Consider the following 21893-nt stretch of genomic DNA (forward strand, 5'->3'; position numbering starts at 1 on the left):
CTCAAAGATGTTGCTTGAAGTCTTACATTTCTTTATACATCTGTTTGCAAGGACCCAATTCAGGAGAGAGAGGACAACTGTTCATATACCCTTTAAAAAAAGTGATCATATGAGTCCAGTCAATGTTAGAAACCGACATGAACAGAAACCCGTGTCCACATTTAATAATTTCAAAAGTTACTCTCACTTTTCAATTTGTCACTCTTGGTGCAAAGGTCAATCACACACGACACATCGTTTCAGAGAAGAAAATATTTATTATCAGTGTTTACCTGCAACAAAATATTTCCATAAAGGCATGAAATGTGTTTTTTATCCTGGATCCTTGGCACATCTCGAATGCAGAGAGGATTTCTCATCCCGCCGTCATTCAGGGCTCCACACAGACAGGAGACCTTGTGAGAGCCATCTGCAATCTGTCACCATCGTCACAGCACTTCTCTGATAATCTAAATTTACAGTAAACTGTCAGCATGATGAATATTGCTTAAATAGACCTTCACTTCACAGTATATATACTGTGAAAGCGAACACCCAGCTTAGGATGTTGGCTGAGGTTATCCTGGAATCAAATCTTAACAAAACAAAAGATTCTGTTCACATCAAAAGTAAAGTGGGTCTTAAATTTTGTGGAACATTACTGTGAAAATGGTGAGATGGTTTAACTTAGCCTATCAGATTTAGCCTTTAAACCCATGATTAAGTTGGCTGTTTATAATTTTCACTGTGTTTTGGCACACCGCGGTTGTTTTCAGGTGCCACAAACAGCAGCAGCAGCAGCAGCAGCTTACAGGCCTGGAAGTGAAATGACACCGAACTGCAATCTAACAGGCCGCTTTTTTTTTCTGGCCAGTGAATTTAAATCTTGATGTCATACGTTTTAATAAGGTTACTAACAGCCGAATAACCAACAACACGGAGGACGGCGTGTGAAACAGCCGCTGTTATTCACGCAAGGATACCTTACAGTAAGTGGATAATAGCCGAGGTGACCTGGCCCATATTTATACAGGACCTATATATAATAGAATGGCAGCAGACTGTAAATTTAGATATCATGTGAAGTCGTCTTACCCGCTGACATTATGTTGACATATTGCCTCTCAGGTGGTCTCCTGGCCATACGGATACAGCGGATCTTCGGAGGAAAAAGTACATCAGCTGCCATTTACAATGAGTTAGGTGAAGGGACGCCTGTGAGATGCACAAGGTGGCTGCTGTGCCTCGCAGCAACAGTGTGCAAACATGAAAAGAATGGCAATTTCTGCTGGTGCGCGCAGGGCTGAGGGAGAGCTGTGCGCTTTTCAGTCATCCGCATCAGCATGTCGAAGAATCCACAGCCGAAGATACACTCTGTGAAAATAAAATTCAGTTTCTGGTCATGTGCAGCAGATCTCTTTAGTTTTATGAGCTCCTTTTTTTTAATGCATTCATGCATTCATATTTTGTCTCACAGCAGTATATGAGCTCCTGAAATCGTTGTGGGTCTTTGGCGCATTTTTAAAATCCTTTGTGGACCCTTAGTGGGTGCTGGCCCACGCTGCGCGCTCCCCCATCGCCCCCGGAGCTGAACAGAGCCTTCAAAACTGAAGTCCAAGTCCGGGGTGAACCCCAGGTCACCGCGTCTAACAGATATGAAAATGTCGCCCCTTTGGAAAAAAAGGCACGCCTTGTTGTTTAACAAAGACTGTCAATGGGCAAGATTAATCAGAAACAAAATGGAAACGGTGTCACTTTGGGGTCAGGCAGAAGTTATCTCTGTTTAGGGGAGTGAAGAGAATGGGGGGGGGTGGGGGACACGGGAGAAAAGAGAAAAAAAGGAGCCAAAAGAAAGCTTTCAATATTTCCGAAGTTTGGCCTCTTGTTTCTCCATGCAGAGGCCTTGTTGACGTGGACAGTGTGGATCTGCTTTGTGGAAAGCTGCAGCATCTGCAAGGGACGCAGATACAGTGAGCCACCGCGGATATGGAGGGGAGACAGGACGTGGACGTGAAGGCTGGCGGCGACAAACACGGTCAGTTGCTTTTCATTTTGTAATATACAGTTAAAGAGAAAGTTACCAAAAAACTGATATTATTGTTGCATATAATTATGTAGGTCTATATTATTATTATTATTATTATTATTATTATTATTATTATTATTATTATTATTATTATTATTATTATTATTTTATAATTTATTGGCATTTTCTTTGGTGGGAAATTGTTGCTTCCTCTCCAATAAAGTGATAAAGCAGAGCAGGGACTTATCATTTTATCAGTACTATGGCATATGTTTCACAAAATACATGTAAGCTCGAGATTCAGCAGAAATATAAAGAATTGGAGGAACAGTTTGAGCTGTTTTTCTAGCATAAAGCTGACACATCTAATTGTAAATATTTGCTGCATGGTTTGAGAACTCAAGCTTTTCCTTTTCTTCTGGCTCCCATGATGGTCACTTCTTGTTTCCAAAGTGTTCGGATGATGGTTGAGTAAGATTTTCAATAGTATGCAACACTTAAAAACTGTTATTGTATTGAGCTGCACGCTCTCAGTAACAAGTTTATCGAGGTATTATTGCAGTACAACCAAGAAAAATGCCAAAACCTAGTCTGAGGTTGTTGTCATGCGATGACATTTATTGCAGTGACATGTGTTTGTTGTTGATATATACATTGTGCGGGTGAAGGGAGTGTTTATTGCACTTTCAAATGCACGCATCCCGACTTTATAGACGCACAGGCTTCATGTGATGTCCGCAGTAAATCGGCTCGTCAGCTGGACAGAAAGCTGCAGCACCTCGCTGTTTTCAGTGCGATACTGCTCCGTGCAATGTTTTATTGGCTTATTTCTGTGACTGTGTTTTATTCTTGAGCAAAATGTGCTCAGCTTCACCAACGTGTATATATTTATTTTTCTTTTTTAAAGATAGTACTTTGTCTATAACCTTTATCAAGATGATTTTGGGCTTCTGTGCGCTTTCCACTTTCTGTTTCACACGCAGGAAAGCCTCTCCCATATAAGTTTGGCTCTTTGCAGTAAACAAGTTAGTTTATTGCTTTTGCTTTATATGCTGTGATTTAATAAGGAAAACACCAACGTAAGCCAGTCCGAGCGGCGCTGGTGGTACCAGTGCCATGCTTTCCATTGGTTCCTGTTTACATGATGCCCACAGGACACGCGGTGATTGGTGGCTCCTCACACGTGACCAGGCAACTTTGTACATTTGACAGGGAGTAGGAGGGTTTTGGGGAGATCAGAAAAACGACAGCGCGATAAAAATTAGTATTGTTGCACTTCACAAATTAATGACCATGAGTTCCTACTTGATAAACTCCAACTATATCGAGCCGTCCTTTCCTCCATGCGACGAATATCAGCAGAGCGGATACATCCCCAACCCCGGCGACTACTACGAGCGGCCAAAAGATACGGGCTTTCCCCATCACGACGAGCCATCCTATCCGAGGTCAAACTACACGGAATCGGGATACGATTACGGTAACGTCCCCGCCGCGGGACTCGACGATTTCGGCGACGGCCACCACGCACAGCCGCAGCCGGTTCCACAGAGCCACGGTCCGCGCCTCGCCGCGGCCCCAGACGGTGGCGCAGGGGCAAACGCCAGCAAAGACTGCAGCCTCGCCGGTGAGGTATATCCCGGCGTGGCGAAGGGCAAGGAGCCGGTGGTCTATCCCTGGATGAAAAAGGTCCACGTTAACACCGGTGAGTTATCGTCACGGTTAAACAGCAGAACCACTGAGAAACAACCACTGGAACACACGCGAGCCTATTGAGGCGGCACTAGTAGCAGCCCTTACAACAGCAATTTACGACTATCGAGCAGCAGGGTCGGTAATTAAGGACCCTCGTAAATTTTATTGCCTGTGTTCGTCTGTCGGGGCCATGTGCCTTTGTTGCTTTTTAACCCAAACTACCTCCGCCACTGGAGCCCAGCCAAACTGTAATATTCAACCCCGCTGTTTTGTTAATCATTTCTAAGCTTGATCTGTCCCTGGATGCGAATGCTTGTGCACTCGACATCTCCATATTGAGGTCATGCCTGTTAACTGAAACAAGAGATAGGGTAATGCAAACAAAACGGCTGTAATTTCCCCCTCCAAACAGTGAAATATTTTAGCTTTACGCCCCGTAATGTGTCCAGTGGCGCAACTGAGGGCTTTAGAATAAGCGCTATCAACCTGCGTGTAACACCTGCTTGCTTTGCCTGTGTATGGCTTTCTTCCCCCCCCTCTCAGTCAATGCCAGTTACAATGGAGGAGTGCCCAAGAGGTCCCGCACTGCCTACACCCGCCAACAGGCTCTGGAGCTGGAGAAGGAGTTCCACTTCAACCGGTACCTCACCCGGCGCAGACGGGTGGAGATCGCGCACACCATGTGTCTGTCCGAGCGCCAGGTCAAGATCTGGTTCCAGAACCGGAGGATGAAGTGGAAAAAGGAGCACAAGCTTCCCAACACCAAGATCCGCTCCTCCAGCTCGGCCTCGTCTTCATCCTCGGGGGCCCAGCAGCAGCAGCAGCAGCAGCAGCAGATCAAAACAGGCCAGCAGCTTGTCCCCACGCCGTGCACCGCCGGTCTATAGTGCACGAATGAACCCAGCCCCAACTAAACCCAATCCAGACTGAGATGGCGAATAACACAAGTGGAATTTGATGGACCGATTCTCAGTATTTTACACACATGGTGTTATCTCTTTCTCCTTGCCCTTGCCATTGGGCCCCTGTCACATCCTTTGTACCCTCTCCCCTCTCCGGCCGTCCTCGCCCTCTTCATATAAGCTTGAAATTCACCTTTAATTGCCAGGGTGGCAACTGAAGTGTTTATATATTTGTTTATTATTATGAAAAAAGGATAACGCACATTCAACACGTAGGACTCGGAACAAAGTGTATCATTGCAGTTAAAACTGAGTGATGTGAAAGTAAGTCTGAACTCATTTTTCTATGTTCTCTTTTATTTTTTATTTTTTTATTATCGCTCATGGAAAGTTCTAATATACTTGAAAGATATTTAGTGAGACTCTGTAGATGCCTGTTAGGAAACCAGACGGCTGTTTTAGAGGTAAGGGCATCAGTCAGAGTAGAAGTGTAGTCAGTGTGTTTGACTGGGTTGGTTTACTGTTGAATGTAGTCCAAGTGACTTTCACATCTAATGTACATAGACAAATCATAATGAAGGCACAAATAAGGAGAGTGTTTCGTCATATAGGTTTATGTTCCTTGTTGTTGTGAGGTCCAGTTTTATTTGTGCTAGTGCGTCCTATGTTGTGCTGTGCTCTAAACTGTGAATATCTGTACGTGTCGTCTCAGTAATGATTGTTGTAATGTAGGCTATAGCGTAGGATAAATCTGTCCTTGTGAAATAAACGTGTACTTCACTTATAAGGCTGACATGGCTTCGGATGTTTTGTCACGGCAGATTCTGATTTCCCCGAAACGCGACGTGTCTCGTAGTTATTGTGATCTAAAAAAAAAAGTGTACACGTTTTATAATTTCATATTTAATTTCAGACCCCAAACACTTTTATTCTCCGAGGTTCTGCGTCACTGGTCAAAGTTTTTATATTTAAAATTATTGTTGTTCTTTAATTTCAAAATTTATGTCGCTGTGTCTATTTAAACTGTTCTTTACACACAAATAAACATCAGCGAGATTTCAATAAGCATTTAATTTTATTTGTACAAAGATTTTAAACGTGGCGATCAACGCGCAACGAGAATTCCAAACGATAAAAACCACGTTGTTAAATCATAAATGTGAAACTGCTTTCCGTTCATAACCACGGCGGTTTCAGGGAGTAATGAACATGCACACACTTTGATAAAACGTGAATGGTTTTGTTGTGATACGTTTTCCCATGTCGCTCCGTCTTAAAGTCTTACGCGTAAAATGCGCATGAACTTCATGCGTATTCTTGCGGCTTAGGATGAGATTTGTTCGGAATATGTGAGTCAGATATCAGCTGTTGGCTCCGAAGCTTTGCCGGTTTCACTGACACAGGAGACCAAACCCAAATTGTTAAATGTATCCGGCCACACATATTGTTCTCACTTGCCATTATAAGGAAATCTCGGCCAACCTTCGTGCACCAGAGTGTGAGTGTTGGTCACTACCTGCTACATCCAAACAATAGAGAGTTCAGCTCGGGGACACGGTCGACTCTGACCAATCACCGGCTCGCAGCACTTCGTCTGACCCCTGACCTTTCGACACACACAATGTTCAGATCATACATCAGCGCTGCGACCTCTGCAAGGTTTTTCTTCTCATATGAAATTTACCCAGAATTGGTGGGGAAACAAAAACACTGCTTGGGGGCTGCATTTGCACCACACGTTTCCACAAAGTTATTTGCAGATTCTTTGCAAATCATCACAGAAATACCAGGTCAGGATATGTAGACAGAGCAAATATGAGCTGGAGCATGCTGCTTTTGTGCATGTTTCTTTTTTTTTTTAACGTCCTCGGTTAACTTGGTAGTGATAGTTTTAACTCAATGAATATGTCAATAAATGCATAACAAATGATTTTGCAGTGCACTCTGTCGTAAATTAACTGGCATTAACAAAAAATCGCCCGCAAAACTTGACAGCGAGAGGAACAACTTACAAACAAGAATTTGTGTATATTCTAGACACAATCATATATTTTTTTATTATTATTATTGCAAATGTTGCGTTGCTCAGAATGCACAGAAAAAAACAAGTGTTTTCTGCCGAGATATGTAAAACCTCTCCAGCTATGTGCAGGGAATGCTGTGTTAGAGATGGCATTGGCTGATTGGCACCGATTTTGCGCAGACTCCAAAAAGTCCAACTATGGCTAAATTACAGATTTCAAGTCATTTGATTCACGAATAGAGGTCACTTCCAATGTGCTGAAAATTTAATTCGCCTCTTCACGTGACTTGTTGAATAATGAATGCCCCCGGGGTCAGAAATAGATCTGAAAATCTGAGTTATTTTCATTTGAAGTGATCCTCTGCAGGGTGCGAGTCAGGGCTCCTCTCTTCTGACAAAATTCTGTTTGCTGGACATTGACCGTCATGTCTTGTGAGTATTTGGCTCATTCTTATTTTGTGGTAATAACTGAACTACAGAGGTAATATTTCGTGCATTCAAATAACAAAAAAAAGCTTTTTGGTTTTATAAATACTGCAGTGTAACTTGGCTGACCTGATTGACGGCGCTTTGCAATCAAGCGGAGCAAGTTTTTCACCTTAAGAGAAGGAAGAATATTGAATTAAAACTTTAATTGTAAATAACTCCGATGAATTAACTGAGTATAAGTAGCAACACCTGGCGTATTCAAGAGAGTGTCATATATATGTCATGTTTGAAGGTCACATCATGAATCAGAACAAGTTTTCTCCACTTTAACTTAAACAAGCTTGTTCCAGTCCTGCAGCTTCGTCACTTATCTTTATTCCCAGTAATACACTTTAAACTATAAAAATCAAATGAGAAGAAGGTAGTAGCATTATTGAATTGGCAATAAATTCAAACTAATCAAACGCAAAAACAACAAGTCAGTCTGTTAAAATAGAATCGCTCTGTGCATGAAGTTAATATAAAATAAAATAAAATAAATGTTATGTCGTTGATTACTCTGGCGTTTAAGCAATAGTTACCATGGGATGTGTTGCTTCAAATGATCTGTTAAGGGGACATTCAAAACGAACTCAGGGGTCTATTATTATTATTATTATTATTATTATTATTATTATTATTATTATTATTATTATTATTATTATTATTGTTATTATTGCCCCTGTTCTTACATACCATGCCCTGTTTGGGAGCCACTCACCTGACAGTCATTGAAACATTTCCACTTACTCATCAAAACAGCCAGGCAATTGTATTTGACAATCAAAATGACTTCAAAATCACTTTATTACAACTATAAACAAACAGTTCCGCTCCTCCAGTGTTGGTCTGCACATATTAAAGAAGACTCTCCTCGCAGGGTAGGGCTGTTGGATTCCGCCTTTGCCTTGATGTTGTCCGGAGTAAACCTCACAGAAAGAGTTATCTTCTGTTCAGACTATCGGTAACCAAAGTATGACTGTTAAGAGCTCCGATTGTCAACATTGTGGGAAGATATGGACCTCTCCATGGCCAACATCCACAGGTCTGCAACTCTCACTCCTTTTTGCCGACAGTGATAAGGAGCCCTGGTTTGTGTAAATATCAGCAAATCGTTTGTTTTATGCTAAATGTGTTGAAATTTAAAACATAATCAATCACGTGCTACTTTTTCGAGGAGGTCTGGAAAACAGTGCATGAAAAAGTGAAAAAGTACAGGCGACCAGCTGAGAGCCTTTGATTTTCGTCTTCTCCTTGTTTTGAGCCCCTAAATAACTCCCCACTCCTCGCCTCTGCCCGGGTCAGGGAAAAGTTCAGGTGCGGTGGCGAAAGGCAACGTGGGATAATCTTCCAGTTGCGCGGTCACGTCGAGCCATGTAATCCCGGTGACAGCCTCACATCTGTTGGAGAGCAAAATAACACATTACAGACTGAAACTCCCGGCCCGACAAAAGAGCAGCAGTGATCTTTTCTGCGTCCTAAAGCCGCGCGTAAAAAGTTAATGTTTAGCCCCCATTATTCTTCTGCTTAAGGTGAATTAATAGGACCAGACCTGCCTCTGTTCACGCCTTTAAAAGTTCACCACTCAACTTGTAGTTTGAGGAGACAAAGCCTGGTGTGGGAGTGGGATGCTGCCTGTGTCCGCCCAGCATGATTAATAGTTGTGGTGGGATTTTTCCACGCCCGCTGCTCGGTGTTGACGGAAAACAAGCGCCAAACGGTGCCGAGAAGAGAGAAGTCCTTCCGGGCTACGTCTTGTTGCCTTTACCTGAAATGTAAGACGCCAGATATCTTCCACTGTAGTTCCTGTAGCCAGTAATTACTTTATGTGTATTGGCGAGCTCGGCGTATTAAATGCGCCAAAAACCTCTTACCTTGCACAACCTTATAATTTCTACCATCACTCAGCTGCTCATAGGAAATGCATAAGTGCGTGTAGGTCTAATGGGGGTCCATGTACTGATCAGCGGGGTCGAGCAGCCGCACTTTAGCTCCCTCTCCTCCACTTTCCGCTCTGTGCTGACTGACAGGCGCTCCTCGCGACCACCGGGACGCGCAGCCACCCCGTGTAGGACAGGTAAACACGCAACGCTTTGTTTGTGTTTATGCGGTCGCGTGCAGGAGAGAGACGCCAGAAGTGGGACAATAATGAAGACGGGGGGGCGATAATGAGTTGAGTTGTCCGTGGTGCAGTTTAAAGCCCCGGTTACGCTGAGAAGAGAAGCGAAAACGCGTTCGGTGGAGTGATGCCTATAATTATTACGCCACCTTTAAATAGTGGTATAGAGGAAAGCCTCACATAGTGCGAATTATCACGCTGCAGTGCAAACATTCTGGCTCGAGCCCGCCTCATGGCTGCGCCCGTATTTGAAACTCAGCATAAAACGGCCAGGATTAGCTCTTTCAGCCGTTAACAGGCAGCAAATATATGGCACTTTAAAACTGACACAACAGTCTTTCGCCCTGAATGGGCGACACGTGGAAAAGCTGCCTCTGTGTGAGAGGCTCGCTCCTCTGCCAGATACATCGCAGTGTCACATACCCCTCTTTTTTCTCCCTCCAAACTGATCCGTTTCTCCTCAGGGGCAATGACTGCCTCCATTAATGATTCACGGGCTCAAATAAAAGGGATTTAAGTTGACGTTGCGTCACGTGAGCCGGGCGCATAATACTGCGCGGTGTTATGGCACTGGGAAGAAAACCGGAGCCCCGGTCTGACCATATGATGCAGATTATATGCGGGTTACCCCCATTTTCCGTGAGGGGACTCCTGGCTTTGTAGTTTGTTGATCGAAGGGGAGAAAAAGAAAGTAGCGGCAGACTGAGAGAGGGAGAGAGGATCCGGGTCTGTGGATGTATTCGGCTGTCACGGACGGATATGTTTTTCCACGCGGACAGAGTGAGAGCCCGAGCTTTGGGAGGATGGATTTTATTTTGAGGTATTTCCGCCGATTGTTCATTACTGTCGTGAGTTATTGCTTCGCAGGCAGAGGTCAGTAAAAAGGGGGTCCAGGGTTTCTCCAGGGCGAGAAAATAGACACAAATCATCAAGCTATCGATATCCACATATCTGCTGAGATCCCTTATTCATCCCAATAAAGGTAAAACAAATCGCCCTAAAAGATTTACACACAGTCTATAAGACCATTTAGGAATTTATCCGGACTCTTAAGATTCAGGCATTGTTTCATTTTATGGGTCTTGGACTAACATCATAATCAATCCATCATTAGTTTCAGTGCAAACAGAGCAGCAAGAAATGATAAATTCCTGTTTTAATCGCATCTTTAACAACATGAGCCGCCATTTGGATAAATAGGCCTGTGATGCCTTTTGTAAATAAAGCAGCCATTTAAATATCGGCTTCCAGGACAAACCCAAACAGAGAGCACGGCGCCTCCAAAGCGCAGGTTGCACTATAAAACAAAACATCTCGTGCCTTTTTAAAAAAAAAAAAAAATATTTTTTTACGTAAATGATACATCAAGATGAGCTTCATAAAAAGTAGGGGAAAGCGGCGGGGTTGTGTCGCTCCGCCAGGGAAACGAGGATATAATGGAAGACGGAGTGCCATCCAGGACCGCGCGGCCGCGCTGAGGTCACGGCGCTCCTGCGTGATTTATGGGCGCGGGGACCTGGGGAAGATGGTGCGCGAGAGCTAATGACTATTCGATCCGTTCGGAGAGAAAATGCTTACCGGCCAGCAGGGAAACAACAAACACGTTATTTGCATGCATGAAGAGGGGAAATTAACGTTATTAGTGTTATTATGTTAATATGCCGGAATATGGTGTGATTGTAATGCTGTTTTGTCAAAGAAAAAAATATATATATATGTTTTTATTTTGCACTGGTTATTAGTTAGATTAGATAGTTTTCTGTTTTCTACAAAATAATATATTTTATTATTTTAGAAAAAAAGAAAATGAAAGAAAAAAAGATTTGGATATCTCCATTCACTGACGCTTAACATCTGTTTCTTGAGCTGGGAATTTGCAAACGTTCATAAAATCTTTTTTTTTCTTCTTACTACTATCATTATATATAAAATGCTTCCAACACTTTCATTTGTTTACATCTGCAGCTCTTTTACTGGATGTTTCTCTTTGTGTCATTAAAACGCGGGCCTTAAAGATCACGCCTAATGGTCGTGTTACTAAACGACATTAGATTCATTTTATTTCTTGGAGTCCAGATATTCAAAAGAATTAAAATCTACTAATTTTATTTACAGAGAATGCTAACATATCTGATTAAACTTGGATGCTTTCAAAAGGTGTACATCCCCCTCCTCGTTGCAGAAATCCAGCCCAGTGAATTCAGGCCACTGCGCGGTCTTGGAGACGTCTTGAACTGCCCTCGGTAAGTCCATATATCTTTATTGATTTGTGTTATGAATGCTTGATGGTTGATATCCTTATTCAATTTCTAATAAGTACCACGCACGCCCACCGAAGCTCTGGTAGGGATGGAGCGGCAGCCCCGTGGCTTGTACATTTCCTTGTAGCAGCAGTGTGACTATAGCCCGAGAGCAATAATTCCTTCTCTTCCACTTGTCTTTGTGGTGTAATTTGTCACTATAAAAGTGACGAGGGGAATCGCGGCTCTTGGAGCGGCGCCTTACTCATTTCAAAAACTACTTTCTGTGAAAGCCACCTGCTTGTAGCTGTTAGAGCTGACTGGATTCAGCTTTTTAAAATGTTTTTATTCGTTTCTCTAAATCTGCATTTGAGGTTTTTTTTTTCTTTTTTCCTCCCACGTTGAGCTGCGCCTTGTCGTGCGCGGCATCATACACCAGCTCCTCAGTGACTTTTAACCCTTTCCTCCGGGCCAAATTAAAGAAAAAGACGAATCAGCATTTCGGCTTAGCACAAAGAAGTAAATAATTATACGAAGTGTCCGCTTTGCTTTGCAATAGAAATAGACGAGTAAGCTAAAAGAAAAATCCTCACGCGTAAATTTTTGTCCCACTCAACCTCCCACGCCGTCCGTGTTGTTCCACCTTTTGAAATGTGTCATTGAATTTTGTCCCAGAGCTTGAAACCAGCAGAGAAGCTGCAGCTCTGGATGTGTTTACAGCCCGGGAAAGCTGAGAGGACATAAATCTACTTTTCTCCGTCTATCTTTTTTGGCTGCAAAAGACAGCGCTGCCCTGCAGAGGGATTCCCCCTGCTGCCGGCTCTCCTCTCCCCTGCTCCTCTGTGCGTCCTCTCCTTTGCCTTTTGGTGATGAAACTTCTGTCCATTTTTCACTCTCTTCTCCTCGTGGGATTCTCCCCTCAATATACAACGAATGCACTTTTGATCTGCAGTTGTGCTTTCTGATATTTTTTCCCTCCAAAAAAAAAAAAGCAATATATACTTGAGAAGAAGCGTAAAATGAGGTACCTGACGCAGGAATGAATTGACCGTCCTTGTGCAAGAAGACTGAATTATATGCGCAAAAAAAAAAAAAAAAAAATGTGGGTTAATGATTAAGCCGTGGATAGAAGCCCTTTATATCCCATGGAGATGGAAATGCAGCACGGTCAGCGCCTGATTATTCCTTTGTATTCGTCCTCTCTCTCTCTCTCTCTCTCCAACATCTCACTGGGTCCATAACTCCATTGCAGGACGTGAAGTAAATAATAACAAGGAGATTTAGCTCAGTTTAGGGGTGAAGTGAGCAATTTGTAACGATGAAATGTATTTTTTTTCCCCCCTCTAACATGCACTACCTCATTTGGTTGGGGGAGGAGGAGAGGAGACCACTTGATTTGAACTGGCTTTCCAAGGCGCTACCTTCATTTGCATAATTTTTCTTGTCTATGGTGACGCTCTGGTTCGGGGCAGTTCACTGGTGACTGCATGGTATTGGTGACGGATCACATCACATAGTCCAGCTTAGCCCAGGTTGAGTTTGATATTGCTATGAAGCCCTGGTCATTGCTCTGTAGCATGAGAGTGAATTCAATCTTGAGGCCAGATAAGTCTTATCTCTCTGACCCGACTGCTCACGCCTGCTTTCGTAATCTCGGTGTGCCCATCCACGTCGAGTAGGAAAAAAAAGGAGAAGGGGAAAAAAGGAAAGGGGCTTCTCTCGGCTCTTCCCTTTTTGTTGTGGCTGCTAATGCCTGCTGCATGGCAGGACGCAGTCTGCCACCGCTGCTCCGCCAAGTCAGCCCTGCCTTTAAACTTTTCTCTGGATTACTGCTTTGATCGATTTCGTCGCTGAATGAGAAAATATTGCTTGGTGCTCTGCATTCGTCGTAAGAGGATAAGGTAAGCAGGCCAGAAATAGGCTCCCCTCGGTTGTAAATGGCGGAGTTTGTGTGTCGCGCGGTGATTTATCACCGTATGACTTAGATCTCGGTTCAGGAAGAGTTCACACACACACACAGTCAGGCAGCCAGATTTCTCTAGCGTGGAGCAGGGAGCTGCGCGCACAGCTCAACTCTGTCTTTTGTCTTTCTTTCTCTGCCATTTATGACTATCGCAGCGTTTCGCCGGGAGATACCCACTACAAAGCTTTGTGATATCTTCCCCCGGTCAACATGAGTGCAGATACACCGAGGACACCTTCTTTCAGGCTGCGGTTAAGCTGCGCTCACGGCTCATTTTAGACCGATTTGCTTTCTGTTACGCACGGCTGCACAGACGTGGACACTTTCATTTCATTTTCTTTTGTGTCCGTTTTTGAAAATTCATTCTATGTCATTTGAAGTATTCACAGGCTACTGCTCTCATTTGTTATGGAGCACACAGTTCACCTTATTTCTATCGCAGTCTGTACGAATATTATTTATATGCTTAGGGTTATATCTAACATTATGAGGAAATTCAAGAATGATCGTTGGAAAATATAGAGCTAACCGAAAATCCAAGAGTTTTATCTTATTTCATGTCGTAACAGTTTATTTTATCCACTTCCCAAATATAATCCACGTCTTAAAGTGACGGGCAGTGGTTACATTTATAGCAACTGACAAAAGCAATATTTTTGAAATAACTTTTATTGGATGGGTTTATCTGAGCTGTTGACTTTCATTACTAAAATTTATTTATTTTAAACGCAGATTTAGGATTATGGAAATAATTTTTCGTATAGCTGCAGCTGCACACTTCTAGAAATGGCCTAAAGGGATGCAGGAAATTCGAACATCCCTATAATTTCTTTCGCAGATTTAACCTGACATAAAATATTTTCCCAAAATGACCTGTGGATCTGTGTCTGTTATGCTTTATAGTTTCCCCCAATAATCCCCGTGGTTACCTGTATGAATGATGGGGTTTTAGCAGCAGGCTGTAGCTGTTTCCTCTCCGGGTTTCTGTCCGCCTCAGTACCGGGCTCGGCTGCTCACCGGGCCGCTCGTGAGCGCGCAGTCCCGGCCCGCTGACCCCCATATATCACGGCGACGGGCCGCCGCGCAGACAGCACCGACAGCGGCCATTATTATGGGCCTGCGAGGAAAGGTTCACAACGTGGTCATGGAGATGCACGGATGCCCGCCCGGTTTTTCAGGTTTCCTCAGGCCCTTCCATTTATCTTGTAGAATGCATGGAAGGAAAAAAAAAACAAAACCTAGAATGTGGTTGTTTATGCTCTGCGCCAGGTGGCCGAGGAAGCTGTGAAGTTTATTTTGTTATTGAATTAAGGGGTTTTCTTCCTAATAGTTATCAGCAGAAGCGGGTTAAAAGTTGCTGGGCCACACGGAATGTTTTCACCTGCTACGCACGAAATCCGATATACTGTTGACAGCCGTGTTGGTAGAATAACATTGTAAAAGAAATATTATTTTCCTGTGCGGGGACCCTCTAACAAGCTATTTCCACGGCATGATTCATCCCTAAAGAGTTGACTTTATTGTTGTACTGTAACTATATTTTGTTTCGCTGCTAATCACATATATTGAATGTGTAGCGCAGTTTCTTAGGTCTGAAATGATTTTGCAACCTGAAATTCTCTTTAAAAAGATTTTCTTTTATGTTGTTTGGCACAGATGGTAATACAAGGTTAGTGCGTGCCTTTGTGCCCTGTGTAAGCCATAAGGTAAACGGTAATAGTCTACAGAATTGTTGGCCCTATCTTGCCTCCATAGTCTCCAGTGTCAGGTCTGTATTGAAAAGTAAGATGGATCGCCACCATTTCTTCTCCTCACAGTGCTTCTTGTAACCCTAGGTTCACCCAAGGAGGCCATTGGCGGAGAGGCGTCACGTGACCACGGGGTGCCAATGTTATTCTACAAGGGTGTCAAGACCCTGTCAGTTTCTGAAATAAATATTGGGAAACGGCGAGATGCAAAAGGCAACCTACTACGACAGCTCTGCAATTTACAGTGGCTACCCATATCAAAGCGCAAATGGCTTCAGTTATGATGCCAATCAGGTCCAATATCCCCGGGCCTCTCATGTGGAAAGTGAGTACCATCGACCTGCCTGCTCTCTGCAGTCTCCTGACGGCTCCGTGGCTCTGCAGAAGCCCGGGGAGATGGCGGAGGGCTGCGACAGGACCACGGCCATTCAGGCGGCGCAGTCCAAGGTTCATCCCGAAAGCAATCAACCGCAGGTGCCGGTGTCAGGCCAGCCCCCTCCCTCACAGTCCCCCGGTGCTATCAGCCAAAACGCAAGCAACGGGTCCAACCAGCCCAGCGCCAAGAGCGGCTCCCCGACCTCTAACGCTCGCAGCAAACAGATCTTTCCCTGGATGAAGGAATCCCGTCAGAACACCAAGCAGAAGCCCGCCAGTAGCTCCAGTTCAGGTACTCACCACGTTGCTGACATTCACACTATTTGATATCATAGGGACAGAAAGTTCCTGGAGTTTTGTTCACTGGGGATACAGTACTCTGGAGGTTTGGATTGGTGGGTGGGTGAAGGGGTTCAGATCGCCTCACTTCTCAGGCAAAGTTTCCTTTCTGGTCATTATTCTTTAGATTACATATTCTTAGACGATTTCTAGAAAGTAGACAAGAATCACTCACCTCGGATAACACATTTGGCTCCTCAGTATTTTTTTCTTGTTAAAAAAATAAACTCTCTAGAATTTTATCTCATTGTTTACCCCCCCCCCCCCCCCCTCCCCAAAAAAAAAAAAAATGGTTTCTTTCATCCCACGTTCTGAGTCTATCCCCGCAGTGGTAGCCTGTGTGACCTACAGCTGACCTGTCCCAACTGTAAACACGCATCTCCACTGATCACATAATGTTCCCGCAGAGACAACAAACAAACACACATAACAGTTGTTTCAGTTTGTCCTGCTGTTTTTATTAGAGGGAAACTCTGTGGGTAAATGAGGGTGAGTAGAGTGGGATTATTTGCTCAGGGCTGGATTTAAACTTAGATATATTTTCAAGTCCCCGTGACACGCAACCCGGTGTGTGATATTTCAGTAAAGGTTATGATCTATATATAATTTCCATGAGTTTTCATCGAGTCTCTTGGCGTCTTTTACGCACGCACAGAAGTTTGATACTGCGTGTGGTTGGGAGGAGAAGAAAATTGGATGTCTCGGGTCGGTCATGAGTTTTTCATTACCCTCAAATAAAATGCTGGTGATCTAACTTGTATTAAGCTGACAACTCTGTCTGTCTGTCTGTAGTTTTACAGTGAAAAGCTACAATAGCAACACCCTTTATTCTGTTAAATTATAGCTGTATGAGCGCCTGGGCAGCGCGATACCATAGGCATTCCATGTCAAAGGTTCCAAAGTATTTATGGGTCAAATCTTGTCTCTTGAGTTCACTAAAGTGAACTTGTGTGACACTTAAAGTTTTTTTTTTTTTTGGTCAAGAGATTCGCATCTGAATCTTCCTACGACAATAAATGGAATGTCGATGAATTAGATTTGAGGAGGACTTAAAATCTAGATATGCACATGTCTCACTTTTATCTCGATTTGAAAAATCAGTTTGGTAATCGTCTCCTCTAAATGCTTAGCATGGAAGGCAGTAAAGCACCCTTTCCTAATTTACGCTTTTCAGAAATTGTCATCAGGTCTTAACCCACAAGCGATGAGCTATTTATATACCAACATCTACATATTCTGCCCCAGTACTCCACCCGCGTTCTTTGGGAGAAAGAACGAAATGTTAGGCTGGAGTTTTCGAAAAAAAAAATTCCACAAAGGTATCCTAGTTTATAGATCCATCATAATGTTGTCACATTAAGTAACACAGACGCCTAAGTTGGACCAACACCCGTTTACGCGCGTTTTACGCACGCTTTACGCACGATTTATGCGCACCACACTCCAGACAGGCAAGCCGATAAACGAAGCTAAGTTTCTTTAATATATAATTCATCAGTTATCATAGTGTTCAGTATCGTGGATAAGACGTACCGTACATGAACATCGTGTTTAATCGTCTCCTCCTCCCCTGCCATAACATAATGGGTCACGTTATGTCACGTTACATTCCTTTTACTCCAAGTTTGGTACTGAAATTTATTAAGTGTTGGCACTGAGCCACAACGGTAAGTAGATCAACACTTTGCTATTCTGCAGCCAAGCTCCAGCCTCTTAAGCTTATCAGTGAGGGCAAGGCGAACCGTTTTATAAACCCCGAGGAATACATATTGCTTGTGTATGCATTATGTGTACGCCAATGCGTGATTGTGGGAGAGACGATGGTCAAAATGTTGTAGGGGGGGAATCTGAGGTTTCCTGGTTCCATATCAGAAACTGCCTTCTTATTATCCACTTACGTTTGTTTTGGAGATAGTCGCACGTGCTCAGGTGGGTTGTTTATATACATCGATTGGTAATTGTCTTGTGAGGCCCTGATGATAACCTTTGGACGTCACATTAGCGAGCCGATTTATCAAATAGCTCCGTTTTTTTTTTACAATGCACACATTGGGGAAAAGGAAATGGATACAAATGTGAATATTTATTCAGCAAACTGTTCTATCAGCACCATCGCCCCCTTCTGATCGTGTACACTTTGGCTATCAGCTGCATGTGTGTTCACACTATTTTGGTTTCACTATCACTCTGCTGTCACTGCCTCTGTACCTGTGTGTGTGTGTGTGTGTGTGTGTGTGTGTGTGTGTGTTTAATGGATCACTGATTGACAACGTGCTCTCCTTCTCTTTGACAGTAGAGAGTTGTCCCGGAGACAAGAGCCCCCCAGGGTCAGCAGCATCAAAGAGGGCCCGGACAGCTTACACCAGCGCCCAGCTCGTGGAGCTGGAGAAGGAGTTCCACTTCAACCGGTACCTGTGCAGACCCCGGAGGGTGGAGATGGCCAACCTGCTCAACTTGACAGAGCGACAGATCAAAATCTGGTTCCAGAACCGCAGGATGAAATACAAGAAGGACCAGAAAGGAGTCGGCATGATGCCTTCACCGGGTGGACAGTCGCCGAGGAGTCCGGTGGGGCCGACTTCAGGCGGCGGATACCTCAACTCTATGCATTCTCTCGTGAACAGTGTACCATATGAGTCCCAGTCGCCCACTTCTTACAATAAACCTCATCAGAATGCTTACGGTATGCCCACGTCATACCCCCCTCCTCTAAACAACTCCCTCAACAACTGCCCGCCCTCCCAGAAGAGGTATCCGGGGACCGACTCGGCCACGCCCGAGTATGACGCGCATCCTCTCCAAGGCAATGGCAACTACGGGACGCACATGCAAGGAAGCCCGGTCTATGTCGGTGGAGGATACATCGACTCCATGCCCAGTTCGGGGGCTTCTGTATTCGGTCTCACACACCTCCCGCACCCACCGTCCGCAAACATGGAGTACAATGGAGCAATCACAATGGGCAACAGTCAGCATCACGGAGTGTGTGATCCCACACCGACTTACACAGACCTAACGCCGCACTACTCTCAGGGAAGAATCCAGGAAGCGCCCAAACTGACGCATCTGTAGCAATGGCGCAGCCTGGATCACTCCGCCCATTGTCTTATCCACCTCCAGACATATTACCGCTTTGTTTCTACGCCTCCTCGCGGCTTCCACCTTCTCTCCGCTTTTGTTTATGTTTCCTATAGTTTGATGTGTGAAGTAGCGTAGGATAAATAATCACGACTTGCTTGAACTTTTCTCTATTTGCTCGTATCATTGTCTCACAAAGACCTTTATCTGGGCTGTAGGACGACTAGAGCGGGAGGTAGGGGGGCACATTATATGCATAGGCCTATTTAATCTTTTTTTTTTGTTAATCTTGATTCAATTTGAAACTCAAACAGGGTATTATGAACACGTTATTCATTTTTTTAAATGTGAATTGTCCGTCTTTTATTTATCCGCTGTTGAAGAATTGTGTTTTTTTTTTTTTTTTGCATTTTGTTGCACTTGTGTAAGGATCCTCCAGAGCCACGTTGTTGGGATTCTGAGGGAAATATGTTTTCAAAAGAAAAGAAAAGAAAAAAAAAACAAGGGTCATGAGCTTACACGCAGCTTCCCTTGCTTATGTTTTGTACTATTGGACTGTCTGATGTTATTTATTTTGTTCAATGTAAAGATAAAAGAGTCCTTTAGTATTATTTGAAACCCCTCCGTCTTTATTCGGGGAGAATTCTAGTGGAAGATATAAGCGTCTCGGCCCGTTTCAGTCCATACATGTAGTCTGCAGTAGCAGCCAAACCATGATGCTTATTACATGCTATGTTTCAATTTCTTCCTGGAGGAGGTGTTTTGTTTTTTCACAGCGAATGTAATATCAGTCAGTCATGCAATAAGGGTGGAAAGAAGGACACACGTTAGCAGTTTCTTTATTGAAGACAAAAAGAAACAAACATCATTATCATTTTTTTTCTATGTCATACATTCCATGCTGCTCCAGTTCGAAGAAGTAAATAAAAGAATTGAAATATAATTAAAGCACAATTTTCAGTTTTACTTTAGACATATTACGGGCATTGAACATGGTGACAAAATCAAACACAAGAAAATCGGTTAAAATAAGCAATTTTACTATTTTATGATATCATTTATACATTTCTGATAAGTAAATTGGAAATTAAAAAACACGAAATTGATTTTAAAAAAAGAGAGTTTAATGGCAACAAAACAGACAATTTCAAACCATGCGTGGTGATGTAATTGAATTTATTGAATATAAAATCATGTGAAAATATTGGCTACAGTTTAAATTCAATAACAAAAAGGATAAAGTCAATTACTGAGTGAATTCCACTTGAATTTTTTTCTTCCTTCCTCTTGTTTCGACGTGCAGAGAACTCTAGGGTGGCCTTCTCCCCTCCTCTCATCTGCGTGGGCACATCCATAATAATAAAAATGTCAGCCGGGCCCTTCTGGTGATTCTGTAAGAAGACAACAACCTAAATGAGAAATCGTTTAAAAATAATTCGCTGAAATGTTCAGTGAGTCAGTCAAAAGCGGCCAAAGAGGATGCAGCCTGAACTGGAATCATAACGGAGCTTATTTGCCTCATTATTCTGCAGATTTGCGGATGCCTGCGTGCGTAAAGCCGGTTCGATGGGAAGCAGCTCGCTTTTTATGACTGCAACAAAGGAAATTATCAATGGGGAAGAGGAAAACACTTTTCTTTAATGTTCTCAGGTAAAATGAGAACATCAATTGACCAAAATGTGTTTTTTAATTATTTGCTTCAATGTGCCAATTTATTAAAATACAAAACACAAGTTCAACTGAAAGAGAAAAATGCAGGTTTTGATTTGCTGTATATATTTAAAAAAAACATAAATGCAGCATATTTGACATGCAGGTTGTTTTCCTACAAAACCGCTTTGTATATTTCTTCTCCAAACATTTTGTTATTTTATTTTATTGATCCGTTACGTTAATTCTTTTGCACTAAAATCATTTTTCAGCCTGAAATGATTGATATATGTGGGCACGAACATTACTGCCCTGACATATGGTTAGCAGGGAACGCTAGAACAATTGAGCCATGGTGTGTCACAGCAAAGAAAAAAAAAAGCTGATGCATTGAGTATTTCTGCATCCAACACACACTGAGAGATACACGCGCACACGCACACGCAGCAAGACCCATATGCTCCATACACAGGTAGCTCATAGCCAGTATTTTAAATGAAACAGTATCCCTGTGTCACTCTCGTTGCTTTACATCCGTGGGAAAGTGGTCCTAAATCAATCCTGCCATAAAGATAAGTGTGTAGGACAGGCAGGAGTCCACTAAATGCCGCCACCCACTCCTTTCCATGCAGACAAAGCCTGTGCGTAATTCCAAAAAAGCCATCCGTCTCTGCCCCTAGCAACTCTGTTCCTCACCAAACAGTCTGATCCATAAACAAACCGGCATTTCTCCTCAAACGAAAAAACACAAACGCGGCTGTGTAAAATCACGCACGGGTGAAAAAAAAATAAAAAAAATAAAATAAAGCCAGGTGGAGTGGCTGAAAACTCGCCCTACTCACCGCTGGCGCATAGCCGCCTCCTCAAAAAGGAAATGGTCGCATCTTGTGGACCCGGACTCTTATTTGTCTTAAACATCCCTCCAGCGACAACTGGGATATAACTGCGAGCAAAAACTGCTTCTAATCTGAGTGGCCAGTGTTTCTCGCTGCTTCCTGGCTGCATTTGATCCGGGGGAGAGTTAGAAGCCTTAAATGTGTTGTGAGGGCACCGAGCTGTCAGACCTTTTGGCGAGTAAGATTGATCGCGCACAGGCTTCCAGGACTCTTTGTTTGGTATATAAGCAACAAACTGAGAGAGGCCTACCACTTCTCCTCTTTCCTCTCTCACTCAGTAAGCCATATTTTTTAAAATGGAAATACAATAAGTATTCTGGCTGACGCAAAACATCCCAAATGTGGCTTTCACGGGTTATTCTGGAAAACCAGTGAGGCCAAGCTCGGCGGGG

The 21893-nt window shown here is 43.4% G+C and overlaps 2 protein-coding genes and 2 long non-coding RNA genes across 9 annotated transcripts; 2 read left to right on the top strand and 2 right to left on the bottom strand.

Annotated features, from left to right (window-relative positions):
* Positions 1-3212: 3212 nt before the first annotated feature.
* Positions 3213-5617, top strand: hoxa4a (homeobox A4a). Its single transcript, XM_030082347.1, has 2 exons — positions 3213-3710; positions 4244-5617. Exons 1-2 carry the CDS (start codon positions 3293-3295, stop codon positions 4585-4587), a joined length of 762 nt encoding a protein of 253 aa, XP_029938207.1. The 5' UTR covers positions 3213-3292; the 3' UTR covers positions 4588-5617.
* A 2265-nt stretch (positions 5618-7882) lies between these two features.
* LOC115381012 (uncharacterized) lies at positions 7883-14530 on the bottom strand. The gene is made up of 2 exons (XR_003930383.1): positions 14345-14530; positions 7883-8493 (listed from the first exon to the last, which is right to left on the bottom strand). It is a non-coding gene; the product is annotated as an uncharacterized LOC115381012 (long non-coding RNA).
* Positions 8785-19800, top strand: hoxa3a (homeobox A3a). Of its 6 annotated transcripts, none has more exons than XM_030082324.1 (4): positions 8785-8868; positions 11395-11455; positions 15251-15830; positions 18171-19800. In XM_030082324.1, the coding sequence occupies exons 3-4, from the start codon at positions 15368-15370 to the stop codon at positions 18947-18949; spliced, it is 1242 nt and encodes a 413-aa protein (XP_029938184.1). In that variant the 5' UTR covers positions 8785-8868; positions 11395-11455; positions 15251-15367; the 3' UTR covers positions 18950-19800. The 6 variants fall into 6 exon arrangements, with proteins under 6 accessions (XP_029938184.1, XP_029938185.1, XP_029938182.1 ...); XM_030082325.1 differs by lacking the exon at positions 8785-8868 and adding an exon at positions 8926-9170; XM_030082322.1 differs by lacking the exon at positions 8785-8868 and adding an exon at positions 9755-10032.
* On the bottom strand, positions 19775-21585 carry LOC115381011 (uncharacterized). Its single transcript, XR_003930382.1, has 2 exons — positions 21448-21585; positions 19775-20346 (listed from the first exon to the last, which is right to left on the bottom strand). It is a non-coding gene; the product is annotated as an uncharacterized LOC115381011 (long non-coding RNA).
* Between the last annotated feature and the right edge of the window lie 308 nt (positions 21586-21893).

This window comes from Salarias fasciatus, chromosome 22, assembly GCF_902148845.1.
Source record: "Salarias fasciatus chromosome 22, fSalaFa1.1, whole genome shotgun sequence".
Lineage (NCBI taxonomy): Eukaryota > Metazoa > Chordata > Actinopteri > Blenniiformes > Blenniidae > Salarias > Salarias fasciatus.

Excerpts from the sequence above, each read along its gene's own strand:
- hoxa3a (XM_030082324.1), top strand. The coding sequence starts at position 15,368 with ATGCAAAAGGCAACCTACTACGACAGCTCTGCAATTTACAGTGGCTAC. Across the intron at positions 15,831-18,170 it reads CGCCAGTAGCTCCAGTTCAG|TAGAGAGTTGTCCCGGAGAC; the intron begins GTACTCACCACG and ends TCTCTTTGACAG.
- hoxa4a (XM_030082347.1), top strand. The coding sequence starts at position 3,293 with ATGACCATGAGTTCCTACTTGATAAACTCCAACTATATCGAGCCGTCC. Across the intron at positions 3,711-4,243 it reads AAAGGTCCACGTTAACACCG|TCAATGCCAGTTACAATGGA; the intron begins GTGAGTTATCGT and ends CCCCCCTCTCAG.